Here is a 27939-nt window from a genome sequence, read left to right on the forward strand (position 1 = left end):
ATGTAATGTAATATAATATAATATAATATAATATAATATAATATAATATAATATAATATAATATAATATAATATAATATAATATAATATAATGTTGCAGTCAATCTAAATTCCAACACTGCTAACATGCTAAAAACACAGTCTGTAAGCGAAGCCAGCAGAACTCAGTGGGGAATTATTTCACTGCGTCCTTCGGCGGAGTGAGACGACGCGGAAGAGAATCTCCTCTCCGCTGCGGTCCCGCTGCTTCTCTCCTCCGCGTCCGAGAGTCGATCCAGGGTTGAAAAGAAGATCATCTCTTCTTGCCGTGTTTACCTCCGACCGCCGGGTCAAAACCGACACCGGAGTGTCCGAACAAGCATCTGGGGTCGGGGGAATGGAGCTTCACGGCAGGGACGAAGCCAAGGGCCCGGTGCTGCACATCGTGGTGGTGGGATTTCACCACAAGAAGGGCTGTCAGGTAGGAGAATCCGTGCTAACGGCGGCTATTGCTAACAGCTACTCTCGCATGCTAACAGCAGCTAAATGCTAACAGCTGCTCTCATTCAACTGACAAAAATGCGCTTTTTGACCGGATTTCTGATAGTTTCATCTCAAAAACTATAACCTAGTTTATTAAAACTGTCTCAAATTTAACTCCACAGCCTGCACGTGCTTCCTGCTTAGGTATTAATGAGCACAATTAATGGTAATAATGATAATTGTGCTCTGCCTGGCATCTGCAGCAGCAAATAGAGGTGGACATCAGCTGTTTGCTCGGGGCTCCCACAGTTATATAACATGTGCTCTGCTGCCAACTTGGACATCTTTCCAGTTCAGTATATTCAACAGCAGCCTCGCAGTGTTGTGATTACAGGCTGCAGCTTGTTTTATCTGCATATTGCATCAAAAAACTGAGCATCATTTGTTTTTGTGGATGTTTTAGCAGCTCTTCAGACAAAAAATGTGCAATAATGCAAGATAATCTCTGATTACAGCCTCTGAAATGAGAGGATTTGCTGCGTTTTGGTTACAAATGCCTATACAGGTGCACGCTTTTATATTAGAATATGTTTTATATTCTAAGTTGAATTTGACTTGGTGTTTTGTTGCATAACAGTAAACAATGAAAGAAGAAAACAGTGTTATCTGAGTCAGACAGCTGTGCTGATTGTGCAGGAATGTGCAAAATCTCCCAGTAACCAGTGCAAACAATTAGAAATGTGCAAAAGGATCATAAATCCACAGTTTAAGTTAACAATTTGAGCATATTTTAGCTGTTTTCATGCAACATGAAACATGAAACACACCTTAGTTCTCTTCCAATTGAGTCGTTAGTTGAAAAAAATTAATTGGGTGCTATTTTTAAGATAAAAGTAAATATTTAACTTGTTTTTGAAGCTCATGTCTGAGAGTCTGATTGTTTGTTTGTTTTTTTTTTTTACTAATGTTTCAGTTAACAGAGCATTTTGTGGTTTTTAGATCATTTTTATGACCAAAAAAAAAAAGCATTTAAAGGCAGTTGTGCTGATTTCGCACAGACTGAATGATTATTGTAGTTAATAACTCACAGATTAATCCACTATCTGCTGTAATGTGATCGATGAAAGTAGGAAGAGGTGATGTTTATGCCACATCATGAGTTTCGCTGAAACCAATTTGCAATCTTGTCCCAAAATAATGTTAATTTTTGACAAAAACATCCCAAATTTTGTGGTTTCAGCTTCTCTAGATGAAGGATTTACTGCTTTGCTGTGTGGATTTTGGTTCTAAATTGAATATTTTCAGGTTTTGACTAATTGTTTGGACAATAACTGACATAGAGATATTTTGGTGTGCATTTCTCATAGTTTTCTTTCCTTCTTTTGCGTTTTATAGACTATGTGATTCGCTCATCAGCAAAAACTACTGATGTTCTTAGCTCTCTTTTGCTGCAGAAGTACTCATTCCAATAAGACTTTTTGAAAAGATGAAGCTAATCTAAATCTTCGCTGACATGTACTTGTCTCCATCAGCTCAACCAGTGAGTGATTCTGCCTCTCAGAGAGGTTTGTTATGGCTTCAATCATCCTGCAGCCTCTTAAATTTCACAATCTCTCTGTTGGGAGCCTCTTTACTGACTGATGGGGTGTAATGCAAGAAGTGTTTTCAGCTCCGCTCAGTTCTAATTCAGCTGTACTTATACCTGAAAATGTAGTTTGGTGCAGCAGCTCTTGAACAGATACAAATACAGTAGTGAAAAATCAAAGAACTGCAAACATTTAAAGGCTTTAAGCTGAAAAAACACAACATTTTGTGCAGATAGTTTTCTTTAAAGGTCATTGTCAAAAACCGCTTTTGCATGTGAAAATCTGTAGATCACATTTCAGCAGATAGTGGATTAATCTGTGACTTTTTAACTCGATTTATCATTTAATCTGTGTAGAATTGGCACAATTATTGAAAAACAGCCACCAAAATTTCCCTGAACTCAACTTGAATGTCTTTAAATGTTTTGTTTGGTCACAAAAACTGTCTAAAAATCACCAAATGCTCCATTAACTGAAACATTTGACAAGAAAAACAGTCAGACCCGAGCTTCAAAAATGACTTAAATATTTATTTTAATCTTAAAAATAGCAGCCAGTTAATTTTCTGTCTGCTGACTACTCAATTAGAAGAGAACTAAAGCGTGTTTCCGGGTAAACGATGGATGAAAGCAGCCATTTAGAGCCTAAAATATGCTCAAATTGTGAACAGAAACTTTGGAAATTCTGCAAACTAGTGCAGCAAAAACGCTTGATTCTTCACCAAGACAGTTCCCTTCAGGGATCAGAGAATAAAACCATTTCTAGTTCTTAAATGTGAAGCTTTTTGCCTTGAAAATTAATTGCTACACTTGCCAGAAAGAGTTGTTGTGACTGGAAGAAATAAAAACGGTCCAAGAAAAGATGACAAGCAGGAGAAAGTGCAAACAAATAAACATATTTTTGAAGTCTTGTGAATCATCCTGCAGCTGTTTTTTTTCCCTACAAATTCACATAAATGTCATCTGAGCCGAAACAGCCTCAGAAGGAGATTGCATGATTTAAATAAAGCCTAGAACTGGTTGTAAAGATTTAAAGAAAAGCGGTTTTGGACACTGGACAGCCAGTGTTACATCAGCATCTGCCATAGATTTAACTTATCATCTCTGGACGTGACGTTTCCTTATGTCGGATTTCTTCACAAAGCCTCGGTTTTAGTCTCTCTTGAACTGAATCTAACAGAAACCAGCTCGCAGACTCGGCTCACGTGTCGCTTTTATTGTCCGTGTAAACCTGTTTGGCAAAGATTAACTCTCGTCACTCCTCGACACGCCGCCTTTCCGCCTCCCGCATGACAAAAGCGACATCAAACAGCTGCTGATTAGTGAAAGTGCAGCTTCAAGTGGCTCTAATGTGTCTTTTAATTATCGCTAATGCTTCTAAAAAAAAGCTCATTAAATGTGCAGGAAGTAAAAACTAACGCTCCTGTTGTTGTTGTCGCTGCTCTCCATCTGTCTCTGGAAGCAGCTGCTGTGCACGGCGACAGATTTTTATGAAAAAAAAAAGCAGATTTTTTTTGATGTAAAGATGAAACTGAAGCCCAGACTAAGCAGACAGTGTGTGTTATCAGTGATGAACCTACAGGTTACATGATAGGGGTCAGCCATCTCCTGCTGGGCATCACAAGATTGGGTTCCTGGCTCTTTAATCCGTCCGTCAGCCGCCCTCCTCCTCTTATTCACCGTCTGCTTCTCCAGCGAAGAGGTTTAGCTTTCGTGGAGGACAAATAATGCAGCTACGTTTTCTTTATTTTTAATCAAAAATGACCCAGTCATTCGCAGATATCAAACATTTAAACAGGATAAAGTCATTAAATATGCATCCAATAATTAGTCACAAGATTTGAATTTTTAATAAAGCACTTTATTTGGATGAGAGGTGAAATCTGCTTTTTTTTTTCCTTGATTTTTGTGGTAAAATGTTTTGCTTACTTAAAGAAAATGTTCAGTCATTTTATGTCTCCCTTTTTTTTGGATTTTTTTTTTAGATCAAAATATAATTTTGTCAGCAGTCATTCCGTCTCAAATGACCAAATTTTTAGGAACAAATTTCCTCTACTGTCTCTGATTAACTTAAACTTTCATATATTTATACGTGCAGTGTTGCAGTATTTCATTTTGCAGGTGCAGTTTTTCAGTTTAATGTGTAATATTTCACCATCATGTGTAACATTTAGATAATAAAGTCGTTAAATACGCATCCAATAATTAGTTACATTGTTAAACTTTTTAATTAACCCCTAACCCTAAAGATTTAATCCACTGGAAATTATACAACAACTGAGCAGCCTTGGTGGAGTACTGTGCGCTCTGAGTGCTTTTCTTGTTTGTTATGTGGCTGATGACCGGACCATAGAAAATTGTCTTGCTTGAATCCGGTCCGCAGTGCAGAAAAGGTTGCAGAATTCAACCACGGAGGGCTTTCGTCCCCGAACCTAGTTCCAGGGGGCTGTGCACAGACTTCGGTCTCCCTCGAACAGCTCCTTAGGGTTCCAGGTGTATTGGCATCCGGCTCGAAGGACCAAGTTGTGTTAGGTTCAAACCTGAAGAATACACAAACAGCACAGGAAGAAAAGACAGCACTCACGAGCTCCGGTCTTTTACTTGCACAAGGAGAAAGAGAGGGACTACAGCTCTGTTGTATGCATCACTGCAGCCCCACAAACTCTGAAGAGCCTGCCTCTCTCCTTGTCTCTTTATTTCCTTCTCACACAGAGGAGTCAGCATACGTCAGTCACAAGATATCAGAACAGTACAAAGACAGAACATGTGTTACTTGCATGATCTTATCATAAAAGCGAGTCAGCTCACTATAGGAACAAGTCAGCTTTGTTCTTGTTGTTACTTCCGAACACATGCATGGTCACAACTTAGAATGCTGATGGTAGTCCTTATTTCTTCATAGTCACTCAATGATAACCTCATAAGTATAATCATTCTAATATAAGTGTAATTCTTCTAACACCGCTGTTCTAGATGCTTTTCCTGCAATCGAAGGCAGGATTGCAGGATTGAACCTTCCACCAAAGAGTGACTGGACTGCAGCGGTCTTCAAAATTAACTTGTCAAATTCTACTCAGTATTGGGTGGAAAAAATCCCTGATTTATTAGTAATTGAGAGACCATTAATCTCTTCAGTGCAATGCTGTTGGCCCATTTTCTCTGCATTAAAATTCCAGTAAAATTGAAGCCACTAATGGAGGCAATTGTGCAAAGAGCATCCCTTCTGTCGCCTCACCCTGAGGGCGTACGCTCTGCAGGAGTTCATCCTCAGAGAGTGAATCGGCGTGGCTGGGCGTGCGAGGCGTTCAAGACCAGCAGGTTTCAGGTTAATCTCGTCAGAGGCTGTTAGCTGTCTGGCAAGAGGCTCGGCTTTGTGGCGGAACTACAGTGTCAATGTTTCCTCCCAGGCAGCTTTTCCTTGAGCTCGGTGCAAACAGAGGGAAGATGTGAAATCAGACATCATGGTTGAGTTTGTGACGCGAGTGTTGCAGGTTTGGAAGGCGGAGGATAAAAACGCTCAAGTTTTTCAAGCCGTTTGTCAACTTTAAATATGTCTGGAGGCTTAAAAACGCTGATGTAGAGAGACAGAAAATAAAATAAATCTAGTTCCCTGTTTACTCATAAGCTACTGTCCTTTGTTGATATTTTCACACTGTTTAAACTTAATTTGATTTAAGAGGTTCTTTAGTAGCCGCTTTGATCCTGAAATAACTCAACACCTACTGGACAGATGGCACAGGCTGACATTTTAATATACCCAATACACATTTTTACTATTATTATAGTAATTATTAATATTATTCAGGTAAATTTGGAATGTAAATCGATTGGAAAGCACTTTCTGTCAACATGTGTTGCCTTAAATGTGCTCTGAAGGTAAATGTGACTTAATTTGTTTCTGATTTCTGACCAAATACTTTTTCATCACCTGCTCTCCTTATTAGTTAGCATTTACTAGCATGCTAACACGCCCAACATTTTAGCATTGTCATCATGATGTTAGCATTTAGCTGCTGTGGCTGTGTGTTTGACATGACTGCAAACAAAAATGCAGAAGAAGTTTTACTGACGATGATTCTTTACAGTTTATAATAGTAAAATACAGTTAAAACAAGTAATTTGTAGTCTTCCAAAACCCCTCTCAGTGTATTTAATATCCCACAGATAATGAACAAAGTACAATCATTTTTACTGTTTACTCATTATTTATCCATTAATAATCGGCCACATTAGGAGGTGAACCTGTGAGATATATTCCAACAACTCTGACAAAAATTCTACTTTTTCAAAGCTTCTGTATGTTTTACGTTTATTACAGAATTCATAGTTGTTGATAATTTGAACGGCATTCTATTTAAAAGTAACAGAAACAGCTGTTGTTGCCAAATTAAATTTACACCATTTATTGGCAGCTTTTAGTTTTGTCATTTCCTAAAAACAAAATTCCACATGTCTGGTTCATTTTTAAATTCTAAAATATGAGAATTTGCTGATTTGATTTACATGAAAGGAGTTTAATTTAAGGGTCAGAATAAAACAAAGTGCTTACTGATATTCCATGGGCTGAAATGTGAATTCACCAGATAAGTTTTTGCTATTTATAGCCTCTTTATGATAAGAATAATAAATCTTTTAGCTCCTAATTTATTAAAATTGTTTTAAAATATCATTGATATGTGGTAAACTTTAGCATAACAATATTAAAATGTACAAATATATGGAAGAAAAATGTGTATATATGGAAAATATTTCTTAAAAATTGTGATTAAATGAGGGTTATGGTAAAACAATGGATTAATAACATCCTTAGATGCTCTTGAACACATCAGCAGAGATGCATCCCAAGTTCATCGAATGTTTGAGGCTTTAGAAGATCAAACCACTCATCCAGAGTTGTCTCGAGGGTCTTCCTGCTGCCTTGCTGATGTTCTTAGTGGCTCTGTACGACGCCAAGTTGGCTCGAGGCTCTGCGGCATAAATCCTCTGCATCCAGCCTTGACGGGGCTGCAGCTCTGCTTCCAGCGGTGCTTCTGGCCGTGCAGATCTCCACATTTGGCCTCGTCCCCTAATGTCCTGCACTTCGTCCACGCGATGCTCCTGCAGCAGCGTTAGTTCCACGAGGATGATTATGATGATGATGCTCGTGGCAGCTTCTGGTTCCCTCTTCATCCTGTTGTCTCAGTTTCTCTGTCAAAGTTTGTTTCACTCCAGTAATGTTTAATGCGAAGCGACAACAAGGCAAAAACATGAGACATGAGACTGACAGTGACTTGTATTCAGCCTTCTGGGCAGATGACGACTAACTTGGAAAACGATGGTAAATTTAAGCACTCAAATCTTTTCTTCTCCCAAGTAAACAAAACTACAAATACACAAAACTGGTCTCAAAATTTACCCCAAAATGACTAGAAATTTTCTAAAATTTGTCTAAATTGAGTCAGAAATTAGGAGAAATCCATCCAGAATGACTTGAGTTCATCCAAAACTGATCCGACATGACAAAACAAAGTCTAAAATCGCATGTGTGTCCAAAATAAAGTCAAATTGTGTCCTGAATGTCTATGGTACAACATGCTCAAATTAGTCTGAAATGACATAAATCTTGTCAAAAAAAATTCTGATCTTTGTAGTTGGAATAAATGGGTTTCTCTGTCTGTGGTTTGTCCTCAGGTTGAATTTTCCTACCCGCCGCTGATGCCAGATGAGGGTCATGACAGCAACCTGCTGCCCGAAGAGTGGAAGTACCTCCCTTTCCTGGCTCTTCCTGATGGAGCTCACAACTACCAGGAGGGTGGGTGCAGCTGCAAGATCTTTGAATCTGTACATACTAAAATACTGCTGGTTTAAAGCTAACATGCCACTAAGCTAGAGTTATCAAGCTGCTAGTTTGACACAAATATGCTACTGGTTTGAGGCTAACATGCTGCTGGTTTTTAGCTAAACTGATGCTGATTCGAAGCAAACATGTTAGTTGTTTGATGCTAGGTTCCTGCAGGTTTGAGGCTTATATTCTACTAGTTTGAAACTAAGCTAACATGCTGCTTGTTTGAAGTTAATATACTGCTGGTTTGAAGCTAGCATGCCAGTAAATTGAAGCTAACATGCCAGTAAATTGAAGCTAGCATGCCGGTAAATTGAAGCTAGCATGCCGGTAAATTGCAGCTAACATGCCGGTAAATTGCAGCTGACATGCCGGTAAATTGCAGCTGACATGCCGGTAAATTGCAGCTGACATGCCGGTAAATTGCAGCTGACGCGCCACTAAGTTGCAGCTGACGCGCCACTAAGTTGCAGCTGACGCGCCACTAAGTTGAAGCTGACGCGCCACTAAGTTGAAGCTGACGCGCCACTAAGTTGAAGCTGACGCGCCACTAAGTTGAAGCTAAAATGCTGCTGTTTTGAAGCTTATATTGTACTAGTTTGAAGCTAAGTTAAAGTGCTGCTGGTTTGAAGCTAAAATGCTGCTGATTTGAAGCCAACATTCTGCTGATCTGAAGCTAATACTATACTAGTTTGAAGCTAAGCTAACATGCTGCTGGTTTGAGGCTAACATGCTGCTCCTTCAACAAATTCATTTCATTGTCAAAGATATTTGAGATATTTCTTTACTCTACTGTGAGCAGTTATCTTTCTTAAAGAGCAACTCGCAGGTCAACAGCTCCATTAATTTAATGTGTAGGAAAATAAAGCAGGTTTTTGTCTATATGTGATCTGGCATCTTTCATAGTTGGATAATAAATTGCATTGAGTGTGGTAATAAAATAGTTTGGCTGCAAGAACAAGTCGCTTGGGAGGCTGGTATTGATTCTTTTATGTAGGATGTAAGCAGGATGTTCGTCTAACCTCGACTGGCAGCTCATGATGAATTCAGTTTTGTTCATCGATTTTGTAAAAGCAGGTGTCACTTCTGAAATCAGACCCAGCGGTTAGCAGAGAGTCGAAGTGATTTGAAGCTTTTAGGTTGTTCGTGGAAGAAGTTTAACCATCGCAGCCCCAAAATCCACTGGTGGGTTCGAAAGGAAGGTTAACAGGTAAAATTAAACTGTTTATCAGAGCCAGAAATTAAAATAAACACAATAAATTATTGGATTTTCAGCTTTCTGACTACTCGTTAATGATGTTCTGTCAGGAAACTGAACCAAATCTCAGCTTGAAATCATTTTATTCTACATGTCTTGTTCAAAAAAATTTACCAAAAATTAACCATTTGCAGTAACCAGATTCTGTTAAAAGCTAAAAATTCTGCACTTCTCTGTGCAACCGTGAAGTCTTTAGTGGCTCAACTGTGACCAACAGTCGTGTGATTACAAATTCAGAGACTTTTCAGCTGAACTGCAGGCAGTGTTTGCACAAAGCAAGTAGTAGTGTGGCACATGTTGCACTGCTGTTTACAGGACTTTCTTTATTTACAGTTTTTTAGTGCATTTTGTATCTTTGTATAATTTTCTGTGACATTTCTATTGTATTTTATATTTTTCTATTGTGGCAGTGGTGACTTTACAATTTCTGCTAGCAAAATTTCTAAGTATTTCTGTTGTATTCTAGATTCTGTTCTAGTAGTAAACTATCTTTAGCACACAGAGCCGCTGTTTCAGGTTATAAGTGGCAGCGAATCGAGTCTTCTCCTTGTCCGGTGTGCTGTGACTGCTGTCATGTGACGGTCCTGTGGTTCACCGCTGCTGTTCATGCAGCCCTGTGAAGGCAAACAGCAGGAACTGAGCCAAAGTTCACTTCCAGACTTTTGGCTTCAATCCTACCCGACTGTGGGACGAGAGAGTTTCTGTTTCCGTGGCTTTCTGTCACTCGGTTCAGTTTTCAGAAGTGAAAATGGCAGGTTTTCATGTTGGAAAGATACAAATGCATCCATCAGTCTGAGTCCAGCTCCTCTTGTGAGTCCATTTTTGAGTTTGTCCTGTTTATTTTGTGCGTTCTTTGTCAGCTGATATAAACGTAACAGTGATGAGAATTATGGTCTCTGCAGCAGGAAGTCCCACTGAAATTAGAAATCTATTCTACCTGGCCGAGGTAGCAGCCATACAAAATGTAAAAGTTAGATAAAACAGATATATGACGCACAAAACAGACAGCTATTCAAGGACAGTGACCTCTCAAGAAAAAACACTGACATTCCTCATTATTGGATAGAAATGTTACTAGTTTATTGAAGATTATTCATAATTCATAACTTCATAAAGCCGTCAGGGTTACAGAGAAATATTATAGAAGCTTATTCTGCTGTTAACACTAAAAGGAACACTGTTAAAGATTAACAGAATTATTCATAGCAAGAAGGATTTATTGATAACTGAAGCAAACATGTCACTGGTTTGATGCTAGGTTGCCTCTGGTTTGAAGCTTATATTGTACTGGTTTGAAGCTAAGCTAACATGCTGTTAGTTTGAAGCTAAGATGCTGCTGGTTTGAAGCTAGCATGTTCCTGTTTTGAAGCTAACATGCTACTGGTTTGAAGACAACATGTTACTGGCTTGATGCTAGGTCGCTGCTGATTTGAGGCTTGTATTGCACTAATTTGATGCTAAGCTAGCATGCTGCTGGTTTGAGGCTAACATGCTACTGGTTTGAAGCTAACATTCTGCAAGTTTTTAGCTAAACGGATGCTGGTTCGAAACAAACATGTTACTGGTGTGATGCTAGGTTGCTGCTATTTTAAGTTTGAAGCTAAGGTAACATGCTGCTTGTTTGAAGCTAACATGCTGCAGGTTAGAAGCTAAAATGCTGCAGATTAGAAGCTAAAATGCTGCCGGTTTGAAGCAAACATGCTGTTGCGTTTTAGCTAAACGGATACTGATTTGAAGCAAACATGTTCCTGGGTTGACACTAGGTTGCTGCTGGTTTGAGGCTTAGATTCTACTAGTTTGAGGCTAAAATGCTACTGGTTTTATTGATAGGTGCAGTGTTTTCATAGTATCCTTGACAATCTCTTTTTTTGCTGGATAAATGTCAGAGAAATTCTAAAATTTAAATCTGTGACGTCCAAAGTCTGACCTTTAGTTCTGTCGTCTCGAGGAAGTCTTAACCTTGTTATAAAAAGCTCCCCATCATCCTCAGACGGGATGGAGGGTGAAGGCTGTGCCATTTGATTCGGTGTTTGCGTGTTTCTTTTGCTCTTTCTCTCATTAAATTAACAAGGCAGCCGGTGACCTTACGTCCACTTCGATTAGCAGCAATGATCAGCTTGGGATTGTATAATTGTTTAGTCATTGTTACATTTAAAAACAACGGATTTGATTTAAGTTATCTATTATTCTGTTCATACATTCAGTGGTATGCAACTTTTTGTTTCTGTGTTTTTGAAGCTCTGATATCCCAAATTCCAACGTCAACATGTTATTTTACAAGCTCCATTTTTGGGTAATAACATCCTTGAGACAAACTATAAACAAACAAACAAACTTGGATGTGGATGAAAGGACGACCTGAATTTGGGCATTTATTATGTCCAAATCAGATTTTACGTGCGTCTTTGATGGCACCCAAATGAAACTGTTTTGAGGAAAGATTCTACTCGATCTGATTTGTTTTTGCAATTATTATTTGGGATCCCAAAAAAACTGTCTTAAATTTTTTGCCACTGACTTGAAACTAATACTCCACTGGTTTGAAGCTAACATGCTCCTAATTTTTAGCTAAACTGATGCTGGTTCGAAACAAACATGTTACTGGTGTGATGCTAGGTTGCTGCTAGTTTAAGGCTTATATTCTACTAGTTTGAAGCTAAGGTAACATCCTGCTTGTTTGAAGCTACCATGCTGCTGATTTGACGCTAAAATGCTGCCGGTTTGAAGCTAACATGCTGCCGGTTTGAAGCTAACATGCTGCCGGTTTGAAGCTAAAATGCTGCCGGTTTGAAGCTAACATGCTGCCGGTTTGAAGCTAACATGCTGCCGGTTTGAAGCTAACATGCTGCCGGTTTGAAGCTGACATGCTGCCGGTTAGAAGCTAACATGCTGCCGGTTTTGATGCTGCTGTTGATGGCTCAGAAGCCTCTCTTCAGCTGTTCTGTCTTTGATGTTAGCTCCCTCTGTTGTGCCTTTGGTCTTATATAAGCCTCCTGTCTCTGAACTTTTCATACCTTACTGTCAGGTGCATTGATCAAAGCGCTGCAGCTCTTTGTACAATGTGGAGCAGCACAACAAACCCCAGAGAAGCTCCATCTAATCTAAACGCCTGGTAAACTGAACAGATGTTATTTTCCCATCCTGCTAATTTCCCATTTGTGTACCTCTGCCTTGACTATAAAGACCTCAGATCCCTGTAGATACTTATTTTTCTTAACATGTATCATGCTTTTCATTAATTAATATCACTGATCTTTTTTTATTTTTTTGCAGACACTGTGTATTTTCACCTGCCGCCCCTCAGTGGAGACATGAAGTGCGTCTATGGAGTGTCCTGTTATCGCCAAATAGAAGCAAAGGTCAGTTCAGATTATATTTTTCATTTGTGTTGAAGGCAAAGAGCCCAGTTTTAATAACCAGCAGTATTTTGACTCTGTGTTTGAGAGGATTTTGCACTGCATGCTGTAGCAACCTAGCCCTGCAGGCGGGTTTTAAAATTTCGTGTACAACCTGAAACCAGAAGCTGCAGATTAATGCTCAGCACCAAACACAGGAGAGCAACATTTGGGTGTCTTGTATTGTTTGTGTTTGTTCTTAAAGCTGCAGGATGAATTTCTGACTCTTCCCCGATTGTTCTGCGTGAATCTAAACATCCAAAGTGCCTTAACATTTGCTCAGCTTTTCCGTTTTTAATTTATTTTACGAATCCCCCTTCAGGCCCTAAAGGTCCGACAGGCCGACGTCACCAGAGAGACAGTTCAGAAGAGCGTTTGTGTCCTCAGTCGAGTGGTGAGTCAGTCTGAGGATTATCTTTAAATGTAATAGAATAAGCCTCGATTTCAGGCTCAGAATTAAGTCAAGAGTCAAGTCAGTGGGTCGCAAAATATTACTGTGACCTTATGTGACGGAGCGGAGAGAAAAAGAGCAAAACATGAAGGAAAGGATGCCTTTTTTTTAGCTTTTTCTGCAATTAATCTAAGCTTTGTTTGCTTGAATTTGTCAAATTCCATGAACTAAATGAATACTTTGTTTTTGCTAATTTACAGTGTTTTGTTCCACTGTGCAGAAATGAGCCCACATGAGGTTTTAATGGGTCACACTGTGAATGACTCACGTACGCTTTCTTTGCAGCCTCTCTACGGTCTGCTTCAAGCAAAACTGCAGCTCATCACGCACGCCTACTTCGAGGAGAAAGACTTCTCTCAGATCTCCATCCTGAAGGTGAGAAAATGCTCCGACTAAACCCGCCCGGCAGCGTTTCACCGACTTAATTTACCTCCATGTTTCCTCTGCAGGAACTGTTCGACCACATGAACGGCTCTCTGAGGGGTTCGACTCTGGAGGGATCACAGGTTTATCTAGGTAGATATAAAACACCAGATGCCTACAACCTGCAGATTATGCTGAAATTTGAGTGCATTTTTAACTTTCATTTGTTGTTTTCATGGGAATTTTGCTCAGTAAATCCAAAAAAAGTCACACAGTGTCATTTAAATCAGCATAAATGCATCTTTTCCAGCGTCTCAAACATTCCTCTGTTGTTTAGTTTTACAGAAATAGAAAATCCCCAAACAGCCCATAGTTGTTGTTATTGTGCCTGTGACCATGTGATGCTGCTGTTCATTCCACAAAAATGCTAATGCGTTTTTCTCTGAGGGTAAATTCCTCATTTGGTGACTTCCTTCTGATTCTCTCTCTTCAGGGCTGTCACCGAGGGATCTAATACTGCACTTCAGACACAAGGTGGGAGACCGTTTTGTGCAATAAATGACGACGTTGGTGCGTTACATAAAAATGTAACAATATAATTAATACAAAAAGACAAAGCAGGACTTAAATCTGTGCTGTTTTTGTTTGTATCCCTGCAGGTTCTGATCCTCTTCAAGCTGATTCTGCTGGAGAAGAAGGTGAGATTCCAGCCTGAAACGCATCTTTCTAATTGTAGCTCGACACTCTGGAAATATGATTCCACATATCTTTTGCTTTCTGGCTCGTGTTCGCAGGTCCTGTTCTATGTGTCCCCTGTCAACAGACTAGTAGGAGCTCTGATGACCGTCTTATCACTGTTTCCAGGTCAGTAGCTCGGAAAGGAAATCGGTTTGCACTCATATTGTCCCTTGCATCAGGCCTTTATGTGGCTACATACTGAGCTTTTTGCAGCAACCTTTTGTGACTATAAAAGTATTCATCTTCCTTGGAAGTTTGCCCTTTTTATTACTTTTCAACATTGAATAGTGGTCAATATAGAAGAAGAAGCATCCTTACATCAGAAGCTGCCACCACCGTGCTTCACAGTGGAGATGGTGTGTTTGTGACAATTTGCAGTGTTTGGTGTCCTCCAAACATAGAGTCCAGATGGTCTGATGGACAAAGAAAAGCTAAGTTTTGGTCTCCTCAGACCAAAGAACCTTCTTCCAGTTGACTTCAGAGTCTGCATCATGTCTTCTTGTGAACACAAAGTCCAGATTTAATTTGAGGTTTTTCAGCAGAGTCTTTCTCTTTGTCTCCATAAAGCTTTGACTGGTGAAGAACAGACAATAGTTATTGTATGAACGGTTTCTCCATCCTGCTGAAGCTTGTAACTCCTTCATGGGAGTCGTAGGTGTCTTGTGGCCTCCGTCACTAGTCTTTCTTCCTTAGTCCTTCAGTTTTTGAGGACAACCTGCTGTGGCCAGATTTATGTGCCGTGTTCCTTTGTTTCCTAATGATGGATTTAACTGGACTCCTAGAGATATTCTGTGAGTTGGAAATTTTCTTGAATCAGTCACCTGACTGATGTGTTTTACAAACTTTTTCATTGAGTTTCTTGGCGTGTTCGGTAGTCTTCATGGCGTAGTTGTATCCAGGAGTCACCAGTGACCTGACCTTCCAGATGGAGGAGTCTTTATACAACAATCACTGAGACTCATTCACTGCACTCATGTGATCTCACTTTGATGTGAAAGAATCTTTTTTTTGGTTAAATTCTGGTTAGAAAGTCAAATTATGCTGACCATGATTCAATCCAGGAAAACGGTAAAATTGGGGTGAATACTTTCATAGAAGTGTAAATGACGACGCTTACCTTTCTACAGGTATGATCGAGCACGGCCTGGTGGACTCGTCCCACTACAGACCTAAAGGCAGCGTATCAGAGGACCTGAGTCTGGTTGAAAGCGTCTCAGGAGCCGAAGAATTTGTCTCCGTGTCCGTCACTGATATCGCCAACACCGCCATGGAGCTGGAGGGGGTGGAGGCGGCTCAACCCGCCGCAGAGTCTCTCTCCTCTGGGAACAGTGCTGAGAGCGACAACCACCTCCTCAAACCTCCGTCACGAACCTCTCCGGAGTCCTCTGAGAGCGACTGGGAGACCCTGGACCCCAGCGTGTTGGAGGAAGCTGCTCCCAAAGAGGCGGCCGAGGCGGAGCTCCAGGACGCCTTCGACTCCAAACCGGGGACGCCCATCACGGTGCAGCCTCAGGCGGTCACCGGTCAGGGAGGGGTCACCCAGGGGCTGGTTTCGGGTCTGGAGGAGGACCAGTACGGCCTGCCGCTCCCCATCTTCACCAAGGTAAATACAGATATTAGTAGTTAATGCGCATCGGATTTTATGAGTTACACTTTAAAACACAAACACTTCAATTTACGTGCGATGTAAAACAAACAACAGTGAGCTCACAAGCTGCCATAAATACTGAAATTCCCACCGTTAACTGATGCAGCAAAAGACTCAGATTAGTGCATAAAAATTTATCTGGGTTTTTGAAGGTGGGAAAACAACCAGAACTCTGCTTAATGTGTCTCAAATGAAATCTGCACGAGGCTCCAAGTTCATTTAATTAAAGCAACCAGTAAGATGAATGGACTTTTGGAGACACGGTTCATAAAATATCAGTATCACCTGCTTATGTGCAATAACTGATACCTCATCCTCTTGCATATAGTCTTCGACATAGTATTAAAAAATCATCTGTATAAAATGTTCCACCGTGTTTTTTTTCTTATTTATTCTTGCACAGCTTTTATACTTTTGTGCTTTTTCTTTTGGAGCTGCTGTAACAGTGAACTTTCCCCACTGTGGGATCAATAAAGTCTATCCTTGTCCTTATTATTGTTTAACTAATTAATAATAAAATCAGTCAAAGCACCTGTGTGTGTTTTGGTTGCAGCAGGATATTAGTTCGACTTCCTTTTTCTGCGTTTTGTTGCGTCTCTTCGCTGATAAGCATCCCTCCAGTCGTAAACATGGCGACCTCTGCCTCCTCTTGTTGCCAGGGTTACCTGTGCCTGCCCTACATGGCCCTGCAGCAGCATCACCTCCTGTCAGACGTCACGGTCCGAGGCTTCGTTGCCGGTGCGACCAACATCCTCTTCCACCAGCAGAGGCACCTCAGCGATGCCATCGTTGAAGTAAGTCCTGTGGGGTTTTTTTTTTTTTTTTCCCCGTTTCTGATTGACCATTTTTGTCGCTGAACGTCTCGTCTCCGGCGCCGCAGGTGGAAGAAGCTCGTATCCAGATCCAGGACCCCGAGCTGAGGAAGATCCTGAGCCTGACGACGGCGGACCTGCGCTTCGCCGACTACCTGGTCAAACACGTGACGGAGAACCGCGATGACGTCTTCCTGGACGGGACGGGCTGGGAGGGCGGAGACGAGTGGATCAGAGCCCAGTTCACCCTCTACCTCCACTCATTACTGTCCTCTGCACTACAGCAAGGTGGGAGGCAGCTTTATGGACGTGTGGAGCCACAAATGAGCACTATAACGAGCTAAAACTGCGACTTAGAAGGGTCCTAAATGAAATATGAGTGGAAAGGTGAATAAATATTAAGTGTGTAGCAGCTGATTTCAGTAATATGAAGGTAGTAGGTACATAGGAACAGATGAGAAACCCATGTGAGATGTGAGAATAATGAGCAAAATACAAAATGAAAGAAGACTAATAACCGTCTTTGAAAGGAATGTTGTATTTTTAAAAAATAGCCGTAATTGTACCATTTGTCAGACCCTGAAACTGTATAAACTGATAATTGTAATTTTTTTTAGCTTTTCTACAGTCTTGCCCTAGAAAAAATAACCACATTTAAACTTAAAATCATGATATTAAGACGTCTTTATATCTAATTTAATAATTCAGCAAAAATTAACCATTTAAATGGAAAATTCTTCACTTTTTGGCGCAACTGTGAAGCCTTTAGGGAGCACTGGACTGAACTGCAGGCAGTGTTTCCTCAGAGCAAATAGGAGACGAGTATAGAAACAAATTAAAAGTAAAATATCTCTTGCATGTAGAACTAATATTTTTACTTCCAGTGTTGATACCAATTGTGCACCCTTGGAAAAAATATTTTGTGTTGAACTGGTCCTCTGTGACGTACCATTCTTTCAAAAAACTTAATCTGCTAGAGATTGGAATTTTTCATTAGAATTATTTTAGTGCACAAGTCTCATTTATTTATTTTCCATAAATATACAGTTGGCTCCGACCAGATTCTGTAAAAAAGAAAAACTTCTGTGCTTCTAGTTGCAACTTTGAAGCCATGAATGACTCCTCTGTGACTGATAGAATCGTGACAAAAATTCACTATTCAGCTGAACTGCAAGCAGTGTAAAACAAATTAAAAATGTAGAGACGCAATTATTTTCACAGTATTTGTAACGACTGTGGGGACTTCTTTTCAATTTCTGTAAAATAAATAATCAAAGAAATTCAACTTTTTAAGACTTACGTCCTCAAAACTTTGTCATAGTGTGAATTCTGACTTCTCTCTACTTCTAGTCATGGTTGTTCTGTTTCCATAGAGGTGAAAAATGAACCCACGGTGAGGGAAAAAGCCCAAAAAACATTCAGTAACTACTTGAAGTTCTTGCGCTGTTTGCAGATGTTGTTCCAGGACACTGGAGTGCAACGACTGATGAAATAAAAAGAATATATCAAATACATAGCGTGACTTCTTCTTCATTCATCAGGGACAAATTATGGCTCATCAGCTCTGCTAATTATGATTGCAGCTGCACACGACAGTCATCACATAATTGACTGAGTTAAATGCAGTTACGCTGCTAATCGCCTCTTCTTCCTGTGCTCAGATAATGAGAGACTGCTGGCCGATTACGGGGCTCCTTTTGTCGCGGCGTGGAAGATCAGCCACAACTACCGGGTCTGGTACAGCAACAAGCACCCCGCCATGACCACCATCACTCCAGGGTGGGTCAGAGCTTAACAGCCAACTAACCAATCACATCGCAGTAATAATAATAATACCTCAAATTATCAGATTTACATGTCAGACTCCCTGCGACTTGCAAAACAAATGGCACACGCCTGTTTATTTTAATATTATGAAATGTTTTGAAATTTGTTTGAACACATTTGTTATTCGTGTGCATTTTGTTAAGCCCTTTGTAGACTTTAGACACTCCTTATTCAGTCCGTTCAAGTTGTTTTGCCAACAGAAGTGCTCGACATCACAGCATCTGATCAATCCTGTCTCCATGTCAGGGATCATGTATGATCAGAAGTAACCACTTAAGTTATTGCTGTTGTTTTAAAAAAAAAAAAATGTGAAAATGCATAAAACTCCCAATTTGGAGACTCCAATGGATCCCAATGTTATTTAGTAAACTCAGAGGAAATGGTTCTAAACAACCGGAAGCAACAAATTAAACCTCGACTCCTGGTAACGTTTAGTAGAAATGTACCTTTATTATTGGAATCTCATTAATCTTACTTGTTACAGACTTTTAACTGCATTAAAATACTGCTTTTATGGTCATTTCGGTTTGTAATGGATCTAAAATTGTGGAACAAAGTTAAAAACAAAGGTATTTTGTCTGGGATGATTTTGGGCCAGTGTTGGAGCTGAAATGTGGTAAAAAACCTTCCCCAGATCACTCCACAAAATATGTATCCTCAAACTACCGCTGCTTTTACGTTTGTCCGTTAATACGACCGAATGCAGTTCAATGATGACACAACTTTAATGGAAAAGTGACCAGGATGCTCATTCAGACGTGAAACCGACACGTTCAGATTCACAAAAAGGACTACGTGTAACTGTAAAACGGGCAAAAGCTGCAAAAAGACTCATTTAGATGTGAAAATACAAAGTTTTAAGGGTTAAGATTTACTTGATTGTACTTAATTTAGGCGAGAAGACAATTCAAAATGCTTTACATAAGACTAAAGAGGCACAAAATACCAGAAACACTCGTTTAAATAGGTTTTAAAAAGCGTAAACCAAATTTTAAGGCAACAAGAAGCTAAAATTGAGCCAAAAATAAAGCAATAAAGGCAAATTAGGTGAGTTAAAATGATTTTACTATGAATAAATGGTCTCAAACGAGAAGTGATTGCAGTGGAACTGACCAGAATTTGTATTTTAAATCACCATTCATTCCACTGTATTTATAGTATCTTTTGTTATTTTGCTTTTGAGCCTTAAGAGGAACATTTGCCTGAAACTTGTGTTCATAATGTTGTTTTTTCTGTTGCAGCCACCCGTTCCAGGGCCAGTACAGCGTCGCTGATGTCAAACTACGACTCTCACAGTGAGTTTTCTGCTATTTTCTCTGCTTTTATCTCCGACTGTTTGCCTGATTGTAGTGAAAAATTCAATAACAGCTTGTGTAACATTTCTAACCGCAGAGATGTTTGTTTCTCCTTCAGAGTTCGTTCATCAGATGTTTTGCTGCAAATCAGCAGGTACAGTTTAAAACGTGTGTGCTGCTGCCATCTAGCGGCCAAGAGACGAAACAACGGCATCAGAATCAGCCCAAAAAAAAGAGGGAATAAAGCTCTTATTTTTAGAGAAAGTAAAAGCTTACAGCAGAGCTTAAAATTTGGAGCATCTACAATGTATTTACATTTTTATCAAACCAAAAACAAGCTAGAAAATGGTGGACAATGGTAACAAAGTTGAAACTTTGATAACTGTACAATCATTTTCACCACCATTCCGAAAGGATGCATCAAATTAATTTTAAAAAAATAGCCCAAATGATGACAGAGGTGGCAAAACAAAATGACAGAAACTTAATTCTACTTTTAGAAAAATATTTTGACCTTGAAGGAGGTGTCTGGATGTGAGATGCAGGAATTTTAATTAATTTCCTATTTGATTTTTGACTAATTTAAGTGAGACTTTTCTTGATTTCTCTTCAGACTGAGCAATATTTTTCCATTTCTTTTCCTCTGGGGAAAAAAATACAAAAACAATGTGATTTGATTTTGCTACAGTGTGGAGAATATAATATTTAGCCTCTCTGTATCGCTACGATTCTTCATTAAGACATTTTTTTTGACACATTTTACCTTTTCTTTGTTAATGCAACTGCTACAATGTGGGTTTTGCGCTTCCTCATATTGCTACTTTGGTAGTATTTCAATTAAATGTTTAGATTCACTTTTCCTTGCTTCCTCGTCCCTGAACCCGAGGCAGTTTTTTGGCGTTTTTGTCACATTTTTACTCACTGTTGGCTAATTTTTCATCACAATATAAAGTCCTGCACTTCTATGGAAACAGAACTACCATGGCTAGAAGCAGACAGAACTGAAAAGAATGCCTTTTGTGCAGAATTCTAAAAGTATAGTTCCATAAATCCATAAAAAAAAACTGGAATCGACAGGTACAACATTTCCCATTGGTCGTCATTCCATTGCTCTTGGCAAACACAGCCTGCAGTTCATCCTAGCTCACCTGAAAAGGCTTGAATTTTTGTCCCATGCAGGGTTATTATGGTATAAAGCATAAGAAAAGACAAAAAGGTAAATTAGTTGATTATTTATTTCACAAAAATTAAAATAACCTTTACTCAACCTTTAATCAAGGTGTTACACTGCCTACAGTTCAGCCAAAAAAGTCACAAAATTATTGTGATTTGACTGTTGGTTGCAGCTGAATAATTAGTGGCCTCACAGTTGTGCTGAAGAGTGCAGAGTTTTTTGTTTTTAATAGAATTAATTTAGAGTTAAAGGAAGATTTGTGGTCAATTTTAAAGTGAGAGGAAATTTTGCGATTTTAAGCTTCATCACATTAGTTCAGGGATCATCAGAAAGACAAAAAAAATGATTTTTTTTTTTTTTCAGTTTTACTGTTTTTCTGGCAGATAATTAGTGTAATTTTAAAAACCTAAGAGAACTAAAGACTTTTGAGGTTCAGAAGGTCAACTGGAGATCTAGAAATAAGCTATTTAAGAGCGCAAATTATGTTTTCAACTGTACTGAAAACGGCTAAACTGTGAACAGAAAATAAGAATAAATCCATTCTTAGCACGTGAAACTGACACTTCGGCTCTTCCTCTGAATAACGGCAGCGTGTTGTCAAGTTTTTAAAGCCGATGTCAAAGCTCCGTCTCTCTTTTTAGCCCGGCGATGATTAAATTTCCAGAGCTGGTGGGGCTCGTTGTAGCTGAACGGCCAGCTGTGAATACTTCATGAACACTGCGTGCTCCGGGCTGTTACCTCACGCCGTGTTTGTGGATTCATATAGCGGCTCGGTGGTCTCCGCATTAATTATGGAGCCGGTTTCATTCTCAAAAACAGAGCCGGAGACTTGGGTTTCATTCCACGGATTGAAAGGTGACTCCGGCCACACAGCTGGAGCGCCGCTTCTCACGTTACGCTTCAGATAAACGCCGTCCTCTGAAAACACCCCGGCCTTAACTTAGCTCTACGGTGGGAACTCGGGCGGATCTGCTTGGCCGCGATCTCACGGAGCTCTCGCTTTACCTCCGGGTGTTCGGTGACAGCGGCGCTTGTGAAATGCCTCAGTAAACAAACACAAACACGCTGCACTGGACGCCGGGCATTTCTTCATTTTAAACACTAAACACGGAGCCGTTTTCCTGCAACTCGAGACCTGATGGGGGGAATCTGGGGTCAGTGGGGCAGACGTGGACCGGACTGATGTGGCCCACTTGTCATGTTAGAGATGGTTAATCATGTTTTGCTCGCTATACAGTGAGCGTGTCGTACTGCAGCAGTGGACAAATGCTGATAAATTTAAATGCATTTACGGTAAATTCAGGTGAAATGGTTCCAAACCTGCCACAGAGAAGAAAAAGTCGCCACGCTTGGCTTCCTCTCTGATGGAAACTCAAGGACGACCCTCTTTTCATGCTCCTCCGTCGTCTGGACAAAGAGCGGCCGGCGGCGGCGTTCAGCAGGAAGTGGAATCACGTGACGTCCTGCAGGCGGACGCTCGCCATTAGAAGATCTTCTTTTATTGTAGCGGCATAAGGAGCTGTTTATTTGGGTCAGCCTCAGTGGACGGACAGAGAGAAATGCTGCTGTTGGGAGGGCAGGTGGCGACTTTGCACTGTTTCACCTGAACGTCTCATAAATATTTTGAAATTCATCAAAATTTTCCCACTGCTGCGGTACGACACACTCACTGTATAGCGAGCAAAACGTGATTTTAGGTGTTTTTAATGTTATTTTGCGCTAAATTGCCCTTTATTTTGTTCATGAATGTTTTGTTTAACCGTCCACAACATGATGGAACCACTACAAAACAAAAATAACACAAACACTACACATTAAAGTAGCGACCAACATTTTTGAACATATTTTTGAATAAAATACGTTAAATCTTCTGAACCTCATGCAGTTTCTAGGCATTCTTTGTTGCTCCTATCACTCTTTTTTTTTTATGACAAAACGAGACAAAAAGACCAAATACAACAAATACAAGACGAAATATTACAAAAACAACACACAAAACGACAAAAAAAACAATAAGCCATATAGTATTTCACTTTATGATCAAACCAACTTGTCTAGAAATTATTTTAAATTTATAGTTTTACAAATTCACAATTTGCAGTTAATGTCTTCTCTGTAGTTCTTACACTTTATAAAGTCGTCCCACGAGGAATAAAGGTTAAATATAATTTATAAAGTTACTCAAACGGATGAATTGGTGATCAGAACAGTAGGTAATGATTAGTCGACTAATGGGATAACTGTTGCAGCTGTTGTTATTGCTGCTGCTGAGGTTTAGTTTCATGCAACTTTAGCTGCACAAATAAAACTAGAAAAGCACTCGGAGAGCGCCTACCTCTGCCAGGCCATCTGTCTGTCCGTCTGTCTGTTAACAGCATAACTCAAAAAGTCATGGACGGATTGTATTGAGTTTCAACAGTTTGTGCAGAAAGCATAACATGCATGTACAGTGTAACAGCACAGTGTTTTGCAGGCGGCGCCGCTGCACGCACGTACCGTTGCGCGCGCGTGTGACGGTACCGTACGCGTCGCCGCCGCTTCGTTTCGTCGGTCCCGACTCGCCCGGGAAGCCCGAACCTGCCGCGGGGGATTCGGCCGTCGCCCGGGATCGTTGCAGCGACCTCTGTCTGTACAATTGAGAGATGGCCGGCGGCCGCCTGGCGGCCATATCTCAATTGTCCTTCGACCTTCAAAACATTCCTGGATCCAGACGGTGATTCGGATCACCTCCAAAATCTAATCGATTTTTACTCGTGCTCTTCCGGACATCCTGTAAAAATTTGGTGAAAATCCGTCCTTGACTTTTTGAGTTATGCTGTTAACAGACAAACACACACACAGACGGACAGACAAACAACCTCCGGTGATTACATATCCTCTTGGCGGAGGTAATAATACTATAAAGCAGGCGACAACGTGTGAAAGGTCAGTGGCTGAAACGAGCTAAAAACTTGGTTAAAAGAGTTGAATTTTAAATCTAATTTTCTACATTGTCTGCTTGGTGGTTTTATTTCCTTTTTGCCACCTTCAGCGCTGCAGCAGAACGTTTATTTTCAGACGAACCGGGCGGCTCATTAGAGTCCTGTGAGTGACAGACGTCTGCAGCTGCCCACTCGTGTCTCCGTCGTCTTTCTAACAACGCTGCCCAGATGATGCCGCAGCCAGATTCCTGCTGAATGTCAGGTCAGCAGGGATCCGACAGGAAGGCTGGACCTGGATGAAGCCGCATTTAGCCGCCCGTTTGCTGTGAAACGCTGCTTCCGCTCTCGGGTCAAACCGGACCGCCTGATTCTCCACCTGCTCGGCCGGTTACATAATCTAAGTCTAGCAGGTCGGCGCAACATCTAGCAGCAGCGCTTTTGTGTAGTTTGTTTCCTGGAAAGGAGGAGGAATTCCTGCAATGTGGACGTGGAGGGTTTTCTGGTTTCTGAGCTTTTTTGTGTGTGTTTTTGTCTCCACAGCTCGGTGCAGAACAGCGAACGAGGGAAGAAGATCGGAAACGCCATGATGACGACCAGCCGCAGCGTCGTCCAGACCGGGAAGGCAGTCGGTAAGCAGGTTCAAACAAAGAGAAAAAAATACACTTTAAAGCAGAAAATAAGTTCAGATATGTGTTTATTAAGCATTTCAGACCCAAAAAGTTAAAGTTCAGTCTGTTGAAGTGACTCAAATGTAAAATAAACAGTTGACAATTAGTAAGATTTAACTGTTTGATCCCCAACATCCAGCTATGCATTTCAAAGACAAGTTATGTTTTTTTTGTTGAAAAAATGCAGAGCTACACCATTTTTCAGAGCCAGAAACTATAGAACCAGAAGCAGATTGTCAACTTTCTGACCGTTCTTGAACTATCCATTTGGATACTTAACTAAATCTGAGCCTGAAGATTCTTCAAAATCAATTTATAATCCATATTTCATTGAAAAATTCATCCTAACTAAATAATTTTCTCTAACAAAATTGTGTAGAAAAAACAAACAACAATCTACAAAAACTAAATTTTATGTCTAAAGACTTGCCAAAATCACTAAATCCAAGCTTAAAATTGTGATATTTCATCATAAATACTCCTTAATGTCTCATCTGAAGATTAGCCACAATTTAAACCAGATTACATAAAAAATCTATGAAAAAAGTATGTTATGTTTAAATGGCTGCCAAATTATACCATTTGTCAGAGCCAGAAACATTAAAACCGGAAGCTGATTGTCAACTTTCTGATGGTTCTTGAACTATCTGTTGGAGAATCTTAAACAAATCTAAGCTTAAAATTATGATATTTCTTTTAAAATCACTTTATAATCCATGTTTCAGTGAAAAAAATCCCCCAAAAAATACTTTACTCTAATTAGATTGTGTAAAAAACTGAAAAATCCATATTTTAAAAAAGTCTAGAGTTGCCAAAATTCTGAAAATGATCGTGAAACTTCACCACATCTAAGCTTAAAATTGTGATAATTCATCAAAAATACTCCTTAATGCATTTCTCATCTGTCAGAGGAAGCAAACTTTGGTATCTGTGTGGAGAAACAGATGTTTATTTGTATAAAAACGCCTCAAAGAACCCGTTCTGAAAGTAAAATCTGTGTTTTCGTCTCTCAGGTCAGTCGGTCGGAGGAGCGTTGACCAGCGCCAAGTCGGCCATGTCCTCCTGGTTCTCCACGTTGGCCCAGCCTCCACCGGCCGGTCCTGAAACGACCACCGAGGTCAAACCGTGACCGACGAATCCCAGAACCCCCCAGTGACTCTGTTTCCTCGTCCTCTGGTGGTGAAGCAGGAGTAGCGAGCTGGTTTTATGAAGGACGTGGGTAGAAGAACGGTCGTCTTTCTTCAAAGATCAAGTGAAACCCAACGGTCACCGGATCCCGATTGGAGATTCTGGACTTTTTAAGAGAGACGTCGCTGTGGACGGCAGGCTGGAGAATTAACTGTACAGTCCACATCCACTGTAAGGCAGCGACCGCCACTGCTTTCAGTCAAATCCAGAAAATCTGGCCGGTTGCGTTGCGACCGACGGCCTGCTTCTGTCTGCTGGACGCTTCCCTGTGAGACGCTGAAGACGCTGTTTGGGTTTGCGGTGTTCCCTCTTTGCTGCGTATTGTCACGGTTTGTCTGTTTTTGCTGAGAAACGATGTTTTATGTAAAATATCCGCGTCGCAGGTTTGTGACGGAAAAGCATGAGCTGTGGCACCTTGAAGATTTTAACGCAGGGGTGTCAAACTCAGTTCCTGGAGGTCCACTATCCTGCATGTTTTAGATGTTTCCCTCTTCCAACACACCTGATTCAAATGATCAGCTTATCATTAAGCTCAGCAGAAGCCTGATAACGAGCCTGATCATTTGAATCAGGTGTGTTGGAAGAGGGAAACATCTAAAACATGCAGGATAGTGGCCCTCCAGGAACGGATCTTGACACCCCTGTTTTAACGGATCCGTTCTGGCTCGTGTTTGTCGATGTCTCCGTAGCAACACTGTGGTTGTCGTGGTAACAGCGAGCATTCCTCTGTGCGGTTTAATTTCTCGTCGACTGAATGACGTAAAGCTGCAAATAATCATTTTCACCTGTAGTAGTCCATTTTTTAGATCATTCTAAAGTCTAAAAATGTTTGACAATTGAGGAAAAGGTCCTTCAGAAAACTCATGAAACTCAAGTCAAAAGATATCAGATAAAGTATATGCAACTAATAGCGTGCTATTAATAAAAATACAGCAGGAAAAATAATTAACATAACACGTTAAAGCCTTTAGGCGACATGTAACAGTAGCAGTATATTTTTCTTGGTGCAAAACTGCAAAAAAATAAGTTAATCACATAATGTAAAGGATAAGATAAGTATGCTAAGTATTTATAAAATAAAATGAAATAAAATGTTTTAGCTTTTTGTTCACCAAATAAGACTTTTATTAGTTTTCACACTTAATATTTCTTAGTTAAGCAACTGTATTTTTCTACTTTTTGAAAGGTTTGGGGGAAATTATTCCATTTAAAACAGCATTCACACAGTTAAAAATAAGATATTTGGCATTTCCTTGACAACAGCCAACCAAAAATTTCCAGTAATTATGACCGCTGTTACCAAAACAACCACACCGTTGTTCCAGAAGTCCTTGTGAACCTTGACGCCTGATGTTGCTGTGATGAAAACCTCCCTGAACTATGAAGGAACCTGTTTATTGGGGTGTTATTAACCCTCACCCAGGCCTTTTTCTACTCCGCTGTCAACATATACATACACATATATATAAATATATATTTGGAGAACTATATTTAGTAAATCTGAAGCTAGTTTAAAAGCAGATGACTTATTTATTTGTTGTGTGGCTTCATAAATATCCACGTTTCGTCATGAAAACACTGGAACGAGTCCCAGTCCGTGGACCACTGTGTATTTGCACAAAGCGGCCGTTTTTAATCTCTTTTCCTTGTGTAGGTGTAACGTCGAGGTGTTTTTCAGGATCTTTTCCCTCCACCCTACTAATATCCGACATGGATTAACAGCGGTCCAGTGAGCATGCTCTGTCCGGTCGAGTGTTTGCTTCCTGTTTTTGTTTCCTGTTTTTGTTTGTTTCATGCGTTTAAAACCTCCTTTGTCCATTTTCGGCTTTTCGAAGCTGCTTTTTTTATCCTCTGATGACATGTTTTCATTTTTTTCTTTTGTATTTTCAAGCAAAATATATGAATGTATCGTGAATCCAGATTCGCAGAATATTTTTCTTGACAGATGCTTTTAATGTATCAAAGTGATATATTATATTGCTGTATTAAAAATAATAAAAGTGCTGCAGGCTTTTATTTTCAGTGGACGAATGTAGGTCAAAGTGTTGTGAATGTGTTGTGCTGCTGCTGTTGTTGATGTCGGACAAAACTCGCCCATGTGTTGTCCCAAAACTATTCAGCAGCATCACAGAAACTCGACGACCTCGCAGGAGCCAAACTCACACCCAGAGATGAGGACACATGTACCGATTCTACAAATATAACGTCAGAAACTCTAAAGAAAACACATGAAAGTCAAGTTTTAATCAGCAAATGCTTGAAGAATTGGACTTTTTTGTTTTCTGTTTAAAGTTTGAAGAGAAAAAAAAGACTTTCTTTTAAAATAAAACTTTT

The 27939-nt window shown here is 40.1% G+C and overlaps 1 protein-coding gene across 1 annotated transcript; it reads left to right on the top strand.

Annotated features, from left to right (window-relative positions):
- The first annotated feature begins 200 nt into the window (after positions 1 to 200).
- avl9 (AVL9 homolog (S. cerevisiase)) lies at positions 201 to 27608 on the top strand. The gene is made up of 16 exons (XM_051940306.1): positions 201 to 459; positions 7717 to 7837; positions 12399 to 12484; positions 12843 to 12914; positions 13257 to 13346; positions 13421 to 13487; positions 13828 to 13868; positions 13994 to 14032; positions 14129 to 14198; positions 15200 to 15675; positions 16380 to 16514; positions 16601 to 16820; positions 18194 to 18311; positions 19601 to 19654; positions 24290 to 24378; positions 25431 to 27608. The coding sequence occupies exons 1-16, from the start codon at positions 376 to 378 to the stop codon at positions 25544 to 25546; spliced, it is 1878 nt and encodes a 625-aa protein (XP_051796266.1). The 5' UTR covers positions 201 to 375; the 3' UTR covers positions 25547 to 27608.
- The last annotated feature ends 331 nt before the right edge of the window (positions 27609 to 27939 follow it).

Source organism: Acanthochromis polyacanthus, chromosome 20 (genome assembly GCF_021347895.1).
Source record: "Acanthochromis polyacanthus isolate Apoly-LR-REF ecotype Palm Island chromosome 20, KAUST_Apoly_ChrSc, whole genome shotgun sequence".
NCBI classification, from domain to species: Eukaryota; Metazoa; Chordata; class Actinopteri; family Pomacentridae; genus Acanthochromis; species Acanthochromis polyacanthus.